The 12,800-nt window shown below is 36.0% G+C and overlaps 1 protein-coding gene and 1 pseudogene across 3 annotated transcripts in view; one reads left to right on the top strand and one right to left on the bottom strand.

Moving 5' to 3' along the window:
* The window catches only part of PTPN12 (protein tyrosine phosphatase non-receptor type 12), a 93,052-nt gene that overhangs the window by 39,280 nt on the left and 40,972 nt on the right, over positions 1-12,800 (bottom strand). For all 3 annotated transcript variants that reach the window (XM_039239094.1, XM_039239093.1, XM_039239092.1), the window contains exon 3: positions 1,613-1,689. In XM_039239094.1, coding sequence (XP_039095025.1) covers positions 1,613-1,689 — 77 coding nt within the window. The remainder of the gene's footprint in view (positions 1-1,612; positions 1,690-12,800) is intronic.
* LOC120236334 lies at positions 8,981-9,491 on the top strand (annotated as a pseudogene).

Raw genomic sequence — 12,800 nt, 5'->3', positions numbered from 1 at the left:
CTATATACATATCTAACAACAAACCTGGGAATATACCAAATAATACAGCGAACTAAAATACTAAAGTAGCACACAGTTGAATCACATGATTAACCAGTGGTATTAAGTGGAATTAAAAACTAGAACTTTTTTGTTTTTAAAGATTTCATATTTACATAACCTCTGCACTCAACGTGGGGCTTGAACTTACAACCCGGAGATCAAGAGTCGGATGCTGCACTGACTGAGCCACCTAGGCGCTCTGAAAAACTAGGACTTTTAACAAATGTCCTTACAAAAGAGTATCAACATAACAACATCTGAAACAGCAAACCACCTACAGATTAGCTTTTATTTAACTTCTTAGTTTTGGGTTTTGCCATAATTTTAATAAAACTGATTTTTTTTAGGGGAAAATAAGTTTTTATTTGAAACCATGACAGTTTAATGTTGATACAGGTAATATTAAATTTACCATGTAACTCGTAACATCTTCATATTTTGGTCAAAATATTATCTATAAATACTAAATATAAAATAAGTGATTATTATACTGTCATTCAAAAACAATAACTAATTGAACAAAGTAGTCTTTTATTTAATCAAGTAACAGTTTGCATTTTTGTTAACTTTATTTATTTTGAGAGGGGGGAGGGGCAGAGAGAAAGAGAAATTCAAGCAGGCTCTGCCCTATTAGCAAAGAGCCCAATGCAGGTTCAAACTCATGAAAGAACCAAACTGTGAGATCATGACCCAAGCCTCTCAAGTAGCAGTTTGAATTGGTCTATTGACAGCTATGTAAGAACTTGACTGTGTTTGATCTAGGATTATCCAAAAAAGGTTATCTACATAAAGATTATATTTACTCTTTTTTAAAATTTTATTTAAATCCAAGTTAGTTAACATATAGTGTAATAATTATTTCAGGAATAAAATTTAGTGGTTAATCACCTAACATCCTGTGTTCATCCTTGTGCCCATTATCCATTTAGTGCATCCCCTCCAACCCTGCCCCCCACCAGCAACCCTCAATCTCTTCTCTGTATTCAAGGGTCTATTGGTTTGCCTCCATCTCTGTTTTATAAGCCTGTATATAATCTTGTATTCATGTGTATTGCCACTTGAAACATAAGAGATGGTTGCCAAAAGGTTTTAATCTAAGTTTATATTCTATAACTTAAAATCAGTATTAACCAGTAACTCTAGCCCTGATAACTGATCCTAAGAAATTATTCAAAAGAGTAACAATGGTCATTGCAATATTACCATCAAGAAAAATTGGAAACAACCTATATAGTTCAAAAACATGGAATGACCATGTATGTACATTTGTGTACATAAACTCAAAGGGACGATAGAGTAAGTGATTTAGCAACTGGTAAACTGTTTATAAGCCTTCAATGTAAAAAAAGGAACAAAACAGAAAACCATCTCAACTCTCATGAAACTAAGCAAAATTCTAACTTTATGAATAAGGATAGAAGAAAATCACATAAAAGTGATTTTAATTTTCTTCTTTTTTTAAATTTTCCTATTCATATAGTACTTAGTGAATTTAAAAAATTCTAATAAAACTATTATACTGGAAAACATTAAGTAGACCAGAGGAACACCATTTGAAGTTAATACATACCTTAATAAAATTTGCATTGATATAGTCTGAATCTTGAGAAGGAGTCTTTAAAGTCAACTTAACTCGGCTGTGATCAACTACAAGGGGGGAAAAAAAAGGATTTCATAAATCATGTCTGTTTTCTAATAAGCCATAGATTAAATAAATCAAAATATTTTCTTTAAAAAAGTTAATGAAAATTGACTCTATATACAGCAGGGTAATCTCTAACATCATATTTATACAAAATAAGTCTATAATAACAAAAATCTGATGATGTAAAGTTGTGTTTTAAAGCTATAATCAGAATAATCTCAGGAACTCTTTTAAAATACAAATTCCTGGGCATCATCCCAGATTTGCTAAACAAGAGCCTGGGTTGAAGCCTCTGCAGTTTTTAACAAGCATATGAGGCAGTGAACACTAACCACTGATGTGCAAGCTCATTTGCCAAAATTCTTACTAGGAAACGTAGCTTTCATACTTCATAAGAAATTATAAAAATTAACTGTGACAATAAATGAATTGTATGATGCATAAAAAGTGCTCCAAGGGCACCTGGGTGACTCAGTCGGTTAAGCGTCCAACTGTGGCTCAGGTCATGATCTCACAGTTCATGAGTTTGAGCCCAGCATTGGGCTCTGTGCTGACAACTCAGAGCCTGGAGCCTGCTTTGGATTCTGTGTCACCTTCTCTCTCTGCCCCTCGCCCGCTCACACTCTCCCAAATACCATTTTTAAAAAATTAAATAAATAATGTTCAATACTGCAGTTGGCAATAATATTATTAAGTAATGCCAACTTAAGGTAAAAAAGTTTACAAAAAAGCTTAAAAATGTAAATTTTATTACTTTTATAAAATTGCGATTTTATTATTTTAGAATTTTTTAGAGAGAGCGCTATGATCGAGGCAGAGGGGGGGAAAGAGAATCTTAAGCAGGCTCCACGTTCTGCAGCGCTAGACACGGGCCTCAATCCTACAATGCTGGGATCATGACCTGAGCTGAAATAAAAGAGTTGGACGCTCAACCAACTGAGCTACCTAGGAGCCCTGCAATTTTATTTTATATTTTTAATCTAATAATTTATTTTTTATAATTTACATCCAAGTTAGTTAGCACATGGCACAACAATTTCAGGAGTAGATTCCTTAAGCCCCTTACCCATTTAGACAAGCTCCCCTCCCACAATCCCTCCAAAACCCCTCTGTTTGTTCTCTATATTTAAGAGTCTCTTATGCTTTGTCCCTTTGCCTGTTTTTATATTATTTTTACTTCCTTCAAGTTCATCTGTTTTGTATCTTAGAGTCTTCATGAGTGAAGTCATACAATACCTGCCTTTCTCTGACTAATTTCGCTTAACATAATACCCTCCAGTTCCATCTACGTAGCTGCAAATGGCAAGATTTCATTCTTTCTGATTGCCAAGTAATACTCCATTGCATATATATACCACATCTTTATACATTCATCCTTCAATGAACGTTTGGGCTTTTTCCATACTTTGGCTATTGTCAATAGCGCTGCTATAAACATTGGGGTGCATGTATCCCTTTGAAACAGCATACCTGTATTCCTTGGATAAATACCTAATAGTGTGATTGCTGGGTTGTAGGGTAGTTTTATTTTTAACTTTTTGAGGAATCTCCATACTGTTTTCCAGAGTGGCTGTACCAGTTTGCATTCCCACCAGCAGTGCAAAAGAGATCCTCTTTCTCTGCATCCTTGCCAACATCTGTTGTTGCCTGAGTTGTTAATGTTAGCCATTCTGACAGGTGTGAGGTGGTATCTCATTGTGGTTTTGATTTGTATTTCCCAGATGATGATTGATGTTGAGCATCATTTCATGTGTCAGTTGGCCATCTGGATGTCTTCTTTGCAGAAGTGTCTATTCATGTCTTTTGCCCATTTCTTCACTGGATTATTCCTTTTTTAGGTGTTGAGTTCGAGAAGTTCTCTGAAGATTTTGGATACTAATCCCTTTATCTGGTATGTTGTTTGCAAATATCTTCTCCCATTCTGTTAGTTGCCTTTTAGTTTTGTTGATTGTTCTTTTGTTTGCAGAAGCTTTTTACTTTGATGAGGTCCCAATAGTTCATTTTTGTTTTGGTTTCCCCTGCCTGCCTACAGAGATGTGTTGATTCAGAAGTTAATGTGGCCAAGGTCAAAAAGGTTTTTGCCTGCTTTCTCCTCTAGGATTTGGATGGTTTCCTGTCTTACATTTAGGTCTCTCATCCATTTTGAGTTTATTTTTGTGTATGGTGTAAGAAAATGGTCCAGTTTTCCCAGCACCACGTGCTGAAGAGGCTGTCTTTATTCCATTGAATATTCTTTTCAAAGATTAGTTGACCATACATTTGTGAGTCCATTTCTGGGTTCTCTATTCTGTTCCACTGATCTGAGTGTCTGTTTTTGTGCTGCAATTTTATTTTTTAAATAAAATATGTATCTGATTTTTTAAATGGGATTTAAGAAAAAAGTATAAAATAAAAAGTAATCTTGCCCCATCCATAAAGTCCAGGTCTCTCCTTCCCAACAAAGACACTTCTAAGATTCTTTTTTCCTTCCAAAAGTAATTTTTATTCATATACCTCCATACTTAGAAAAACTATGCAAATGAATTCATAACATATACATGTTCTGTATCTCATTTTTCAGTTAATTGTATATGCTGGAACTCTTCTCAGAGCTAATACAGATCTGTCTTACTCAATGTTACATGAAATCCATTATAAATAGATGTTTCATTATTTATTTAATCAGCTACACTATTGCTGGACCATTTTTTCCTATTAGAAACACTACCACAATGAACTCACTGTTAGCAGCGGTATAGGGTAAGTTTCTAACAGAAGAAAATGCTACTTGTCTTCTAAAATGTGTATACCAACTTATACAATTCAAATACTATATGTGAGAGTGACTGGATGTTACACTTTTTAATAGCTGACATTCTAAAAAGTAAAAAAATCAGACTTGTATTTCTTGCACTATGCAAATGGTTGTACATTTTCATTCAGCTATTCATTATATTTCTTTTACCATAAAATGCATGTTTATATCCTCTGCCTATTTTTACCTATGTCTATGTTTTCCTGGTGATGTATATGAAAAAGAAAAATTAGTCTGTAGTACAGGTAGTGCAAATAGTTTTGTTCTAGTTTGTGCTGATTCTTTAAAACTCTTCATTTAGGGGCGCCTAGGTGGCTCAGTTAGTTAAGCATCCGGCTTTAGCTCAGGTTAGGATCTCACAGTTGGTGGGTTTGAGACCCATGTCGGGCTCTGCGCTGACAGCTCAGTGTCTGGAGCCTCCTTTGGATTCTATGTCTCCTTCTCTCTCTGCCCCTCCTCCACTCATGCTCTGTCCCTCTCAAAAATATTAAAAATTAAAAAATAACAAAAAACAAAACATTCCTCATTTAGAGGTGCCTGGGTGGCTTAGTCTGTTGAACATGTGACTCTTGCTTTCAGCTCAGGTTATGATCCCAAGGTCTGCTTCAAGCTCTACACTATGTTCTGCGTTGAGCCTGCTTAAGATTCTCTCTCTCTTGGTCTCTCTCTCTCTCTGTCTCCCCCTCTTTCTGCCCCTCGCCCAAGCTCACGTTCTTTCTTTAAAAAAACAATCAAACTTGGGGTGCCCCGGTGGCTCAGTCGGTTGAGCATCTGACTTCGGCTCAGGTCATGATCTCAGTTTGTGAGTTCAAGCCATGCATTGGGCTCTGTGATGACAGCTTAGAGCCTGGAGCCTGCTTCAGATTCTGTGTCTCCCTCTCTCTTTCTCTGCCCCTCCTGTGTTCATGGTCTCTGTCTGTCTCTTAATAATAAATAAACATTTAAAAATATTTAAAACAAACAAAAAAACACAAGCAAACAAACAGCACCCTTTTTGTTTAAAACTAATTTTAGAGTTAAAGAAAAATTGCAAAAATAGTACAAAAAATTCCCATATATCCCTCACTCAGCTTCCCTTAATGTTAATATCTTATATAACTATCATACAGTTATCACAACTAGTATTTAAACAACAGACTGCATACAAATTTCACAAATTAAAAAAATTTTTTTTTTCCCTAGGATCCCACGTTTAGTTGCTACTTCTTACTTTCTTCCAATCTAGAAAGTTCCTTTAACTCATTTTTTCCCTTATGATTGGAATAAGGTTATGCATTTTTGGCAAGACCACCAGAGAATGATGATGTGTCTTTCTCAGTGAGAAGACATACCAAGGGGTTTATGATGTCAATGTCCTATCACTTGTGAGGATAACCTGGTTAATATGGTGTCACTGGGTTGTCTCCACTATAAAGTTAGTATCTTTCCATTAGTAGTAATACATATTTGAGGAGAGGTATTTTGAGCCTATGAAATCCTAAAGTAGAAATGCCTAATATTCATGAGTCTCTAGATTAGAAAGAACCACAACATGTAATATGTAAAATGCCACCATCACATTGTAGTCCTTCCTAATCCAGAGACAATGAATATACAAAAAGACAAATACAAAAATGGTAACGAGATATGAATTAAGACTTAACAAACTCTTAAAAGTCAGCTAATGAATAACTCATTTATCAATGACTCAAATCTTATGCATCAGTACTAAAGGCCCACTTCTGATTTATTAACTTTTGGTGAAATCTTTGGAAATCTGTAGAGATATCTAAGAAAGACATACTAGCCTCCAATTCAAATATTTCTCTGTTTTCTAGGATTCCAGAAAAGAGAATATGTTTATCAATGCTCTGTTTCTCATTCCACTTGATGTTCTGCTAAATGAGAATAGATTATTCAGTAGTTTGGATAATGACAGGTAAGTAACAATAAAATGCTTCCTCTCCCCATGTCTGCCAGTTATGAGGGGCCCCAATTAATTACCCTTAATTATGTGGCATATTAGTCTCTAGTCAAAGTATCACAAACACTGGTTTACCACTGGATCCAGTAAATTTGCCTGGAGATTGTGAATCTAGATGAGAATAGTGGCTCCCAAATGACAGTCAAGACTGGTTTGAGGCTGCTACATGCAAGCTGGTAATTTTTTTAAAATATTCTATGATGGAAAACTTTATGCATATACAAAAATATAATAGTATAATGAATCCCCATATAGCAGTTACCAAGTTTTAATAATTTCAACATTTTTTAAGTTTTTACTCAAATTCCAGTTAGTTAACATACAGTGGAAACTTAAATAATTCCAACACTTGGGGCGCCTGGGTGTCTAAGTGTCTGACTCCTGATTTTGGCTCAGGTCATAATCTCATAGTTTGTGAGTTTGAGCTCAACATCAGGCTCTGTGCTGACAGTGCAGGGACTGCTTGGGTATCTTTCTCTTTCTCCTCCTCTCTCTCTATCCCTCCTCCTCTCTCAAAATAAAGTAAACTTAAAACACAAACAAATGAATAATTTCAACACTTTGGCGATCTTATTTCATCTGTCTCTCATCATATCACACTTAGGGGCTAGGGGAAGTTAATTAAAATACAAAATTTCTAAGTACCATATTCTTCAGTAAGTTTGATTCAGTAAGTTCAAGATGAGGCAGAAAAGTGGCTATTTTAAACTATAAAGCACAAGAAATTTTGTAGTCAGTGCTTTATACTACACAATCATAGGATATATTGACAATTTTAAAAATCAGTATTAGGTTGGTTAGATAACACATCATCACGTGTATCTTCAATTCTTCATTGGTGCTATTAAGTATAAACATGTATAAAACTTAAAGAATATTAAAGAAATGAAAACAAGCAATCCTCTCCATGTTTTTTTTTTCTGACTACCTCTACAGTCTCCAAACAGATAAACCAAGATTGCTGCACAAGAGGCTCTTTAAGCAGCAACCTTTTCTTCCCCCCAGACAAACACTAACAACCTATGGCAACAAAAAGAAAAGTATCTGAATATTGTCACCTTCACAGAAAATGAAATTTCCTATTGACTAAACACTAGGTCTCAAGGCGAAAAAAATAATAAAAAATAATAATCTTAATAAGTAACATTACAATACAGACTACACTGATCCATCACTTCTAAAGACAGCTAGTCACTTGGTTTTGGCCCTGGGAGGAGACAAAGCACAGATCATCCTTGAAACAAGAGTATCTAGATATTTCTTAACTCTGAAACTGGCCTCCGTGTTCTAGTACAAAGTAGACCAAATCTCCAAGACACCTCCAGAAAAACCTACATAAACTTTGAACAATAATGAAACTACTTTTAACGGATCAAAGGCAAAAATGTCTGCTCTTGCCACTTCAAGTCAACATTGTATTAGAGGTTTTAACTATTACAATAAAGCAAAAGAGACCTTCAGATCAGAAAGGAAGTAGTAAAACTGTCATTACTTTCAGATAAAATGACTCAGTATGTGAAAAATCCTAAAGGATCCACAAAAATTTACTAAACTAATAAATGAGTTCAGGAAGGTTACTGGATTAAAAAAAATCAATACATGAATAGAGACTATATTTCTATGTGCTAGTAGTAAAGAACTTGAAAATATTTCATTCAGATAGAAGAATTTAAAAAGTAAATACAAGACGTATACACTGAAAACCATAAAACATTGCTGAGAGAAATTAAAGATCTAAATAAATGGAGAGAGACATTTCATGTTCATATTGGATCAGTATATTTTAAAATGGCAGTTCTCCCCAAAGTGATCTACAGATTCAATGCAATCCTTCTCAAAATCCCATAAGGATTTTTGCAGAAATTGACAAACTGATCTTAAAATTTTAAGAACCAAAAGAACCAAACAAATTTTAAAAAATAAGAACACAACTGGAGGGCTTCTTGCTTTTAAAACTTTCTACACAAAGCCACTGTGATGAAAACAGTATGACACCGGCTTAAGAATAAGACAGTGTAAGGGCACCTGGGTGGCTTAGTCGATTAAGCGTCCGACTTTCGCTTAGGTCATGATCTCGCGGTTCGTGGGTTCGAGCCCAGCGTCGGGCTCTGCACTGACTGCCAGCTCAGAGCCTGTGTCTCCCTCTCTCTCTGACCCTTCCCTGTTCACGCTGTCTCTCTCTCTCCTAGAAATAAATAAAAATATTAAAAAAAAAAAAAAAAAANTTAAGCGTCCGACTTTCGCTTAGGTCATGATCTCGCGGTTCGTGGGTTCGAGCCCCGCGTTGGGCTCTGCGCTGACTGCCAGCTCGGAGCCTGGAGCCTGTTTCAGTCTGTGACTCCCTCTCTCTCTGACCCTCCCCTGCTCACGCTGTCTCTCTCTCTCTCCTAGAAATAAATAAAAAAAAATTTGAAAAACAAAAAAAATAAGACAGCGTAGGCACGTGCGTACCTACACCTAATCTCAGCTGGTCTGCCTGAGACCCCCTGAGCACCAACTCTAGTCCCCTGCGTGGTACTATTTCTGCTCCAACAAGATGAATGAAACTATCATGAACCAGTAGAAGCTCACCAAACTGCAAGCACAAGTCCGCATTGGTGGGAAAGGAACTGCTTGCTGAAAGAAGGTCGTTCACAGAACGACTAGAGCAGATGATAAAAATTTCACTTCTCCTTAACGAAGTTAGAGGTAAGCAGTATCTGTGGTATTGAAGAGGTGGCTATATTCACAACCCAAGGAAGAATCTGCTGTAACAACCCTCAAATACAGGCACCTCTGGCAGCAGACCCCTTCACCATTAGAAGCCATACTGAGACAAAGCAGCTGAGAGAAACGCTACTATCTTAAAACAACTTGGTGCAGACAGTCTGACTAGCTTAGGGAGACTGGCTGAAGCTATGCCCAAACAATCCGTGGATGGGAAAGAACCACTTGCTACCAAAAAGGATGGTGAGGATGAAGTTCCAGATCGTGTGGAGAATTTTGATGAAGATTTCAAGAATGAAGCAGACTGGAGTGAGTCAACTTCTGAAGAAGATAAAACTTGAAGAAGTTACTGGGAGCTGCTAATTTTAATGCTATGACTGCTTTTTAAAACTGTTCACAGATCTGAGAAAATCTAGATCTCTAATATATTTTTTTTAATGTTTATTTATTTTTGAGAGACAGAGAGCCAGAGCATGAGCAGGGGAAGGGCAGTGAGAGGAGACACAGAATCTGAAGCAGGTCCCAGGCTCTGAGCTGTCAGCACAAAGCCCAACGCAAGGCTCGAACTCACGAACCACGAGATTATGACCTGAGCTGAAGTCAGCTGCTTAACTGACCAAGCCACCCACGCGACCCTAGATCTCTAATATTTTTAAGCCCAAGTCCCTTGTCACTGCATCTCTTTTCAGTTTTTGCTTATACACAATTCATTCTTTGCAGCTAATTAAGCTGAAGAAATCTGGAAATGAAGTTTGAAACAGGTTAATAAAGTTCTTTGCCTACCAAAAAAAAAAAAAAAAAACAAACGAAAAAAGAAGACAGTGTAGTAGAATTAAGGGTCCAGGGGAAAAAACCTTGCATTTATGGTTTGGTACAAAGGTACCAAGGCAATTTAGTGGAGAAAAGGACAGTCTTTTCAACAACTGGTATAAGAAGAATCCTACATACACAATTATTTCAGACAACTAACCAAAAATGGATTATAGGCCTGAATGTTAAAGCTAAAGCTACAATACTTCTAGAAAAAAAATAAGAAAACAAATTCTTTGCGACCTTGAGTTAGGCAGAATTCTTACTTAGATAAGAGTATCAAAAGCATGATTCATAAAACTGTTAAGTTGGACTTCGTCAAAATTAAAAGCTTGCATACTTTAAAAGACCTCTTAAAAAAATGAAAAGACAAGCTATAAACTGCGTGAAAAAATTGAGAAGCTATATACTTGAATAAAGACTTGTATTTAGGACAACAGCTAAAGAACTTTAACAACTCAATAGAATAAGAAAATCACAACAAACAAAAGTACAAATGATTTGAAAAGAAAAGACTTTTTACCAGAGGATATTTAAGTGGCTAATAGAACATGAAAAGATGTTCAGCTAGTCATTAGGGAAATGCAAATCAGAACCACAACGAGATACCTCTACACACCCACGTAGAATAACTAAAGTCAAAAAGACTGACAGTAAAAAGGAATGTGGAGAAACTGGAATGCTCATATATTGCTGGTGGGAAAATAAAATGGTACACAGAAAAAACAGTTTAGCAGTTTCTTAAACAAGTTAAACATAAGCTACCATAGATCTAGAAATTCCATTCCTGAGCATCTATCCAAAAGAAAGAGAACCGTATGTCCACACAAAGATTTGTATGGAAATATTCATGGTAGTAGTATTCATAATGTTCATCAACTGGTGAATAGATAAACAAAATGTGATATATCCATACACAGAAATCTTACTGAACAATAAAAAGGAATGAACTCATATATGCTAGAACATAGATGAATCTCAAAACATGCTTAGTGAAAAAAGCCAGACATAAAAGACGACATACCGTATACTTGTATTTATATGAAATTTCCAGAATAGAAAAATCTAGAGACAGAAAGCATTAGTGGTGGCCTGGGGCTAAGGACTGCAAACTGGCATAAATGATTATTTTAGGTGGATGGAAATGCTCTAAAACTTTATTAAGTTTTATAAAGTTGATGACTTTATAAATTTATTAAAAATAAATGAATTGTATATTTAAAGTAAGTAAATTTTATGGTATGTAAATTATACCTCAGTAGAGCTGTTTAAAAAAATAACTGGTCTCCAAACACTGAACATGTTAAACATACAAAGCAAATTAACAACTTACATTATTTTTATGACAGTAAGTAAATCTACATCTCTAAGTTCAAGTGCTTTTTTTTTTTTTTTTTTTAAGTTCAAGTGCTTTTAATATGATAAGAAATTTATTGGAAACTGACTTATCAAACCTTGAATAATTTAAAAGGAAAAAAAAGCACTGTTAGTTTGACTCTACAGTGAATAAGACCTCAGGATCCAGGGCAAGGTGTCTCAAGCTGCCAGCACTCCTGACATTTTGGCCTTGAATAATTCTTTGCTGTGTCGAGGCTGTAGCCTCTGTGTTATATAGAATGCAGCAGCATCCTTAGCCTCTATCCACTAGATGCCAGTAGCAGCCTGCCCATTCCATATGCCAGTTGTGACAACCAAAATGTCTCCAGACTTGCTGACTGTCTCTTTTAGGGGCAAAATCACCCTAGTCAAGAACCAGTGCTCTGGATATAAATTCTCCCTGACTCTGTTAGCTGTGTGACAAGCTATGTCTCAGTTTCCCATCTGCAAAGTGGTATATAATAATACCTACCTCAAAGTTTTGTGATTATGGCAAATAATCCATTTATTACAGAAAATGACAAACAAATCATGTTTTTTTTATTTTTTAGAGGGTCAGTTCAGAAGCACACCAATGAACTTCTCCTGCTATCTCTATATAAAATTGTAAAGCTTTCTATTCTCAATTTTATCTACATGCCTAATCCCCACTGTATTATCCTCAATACCACTAATCACCATGACAGATCATATATGTTATTTGTATTCACTGACCATTACCTTGACTAGAATATAAATACCACAAGGGCAGGGATTATTGGCAGTTTGTTTTCTACTGAATCTCCAGCATACAGTATATGTGGAAAGCTTTTTGTGGAATGAATAAAACACAACATACAAAAATAGAAACCTAGAAATGTTTAAGACTCATTTCCCCAGATGACAGAAAAAGAAAGAAGAGAAAATGTGACTTTAAAAGAATGTGCACTAGGACTCCTGGGTGGCTTAGTCGATTAAGCATCTGACTTGGGCTCAGATCATGATCTTGCAGTTTGTGAGTTCAAGCCCCGCATCAGGAGCTCGAGCCCACTTCAGGGGAGCTTGAGCCCTGCTTCAGGCCCTGCATTCTCTCTCCTCTCTCTCTCAAAAATAAATAAAATATAGCATTGAGAGAGAGAGAGAGAGAGAGAGAATGAGAGAATGAGAGAGAGAGAGAGAGAATGTGCATTAATTCCAGAGTACGTTAAGGGGTACCTGGGTGGCTCAGTCGGTTAGCATCTGACTCTGGATTTTGGCTCTGGTCATGATCTAAGGGTTCATGGGATTGAGCACTGCAGCTCTGTGCCGGCAGCTTGGGATTCTCTCTCTCCCTCTCTCTGCCCCTACCCTACTTGCACTCTCTTTCTCTCTCTTAAAATAAGTATTAAAAAAAAGAAAAAGAAAAAAAGAGTACTTCAAGATTATCCTGCTTAATAAAAACTGTCCAGAAACCTGTACCATCCATCATTCTGCGTTACACTGGT

Source organism: Hyaena hyaena, unplaced genomic scaffold, assembly GCF_003009895.1.
Source record: "Hyaena hyaena isolate Hyena2069 unplaced genomic scaffold, ASM300989v1 scaffold_152, whole genome shotgun sequence".
In the NCBI taxonomy this organism is placed as follows: domain Eukaryota; kingdom Metazoa; phylum Chordata; class Mammalia; order Carnivora; family Hyaenidae; genus Hyaena; species Hyaena hyaena.
The sequence above is the reverse complement of the archived record's forward strand: the minus strand, read 5'-3'. Positions and strand labels throughout refer to the sequence as shown.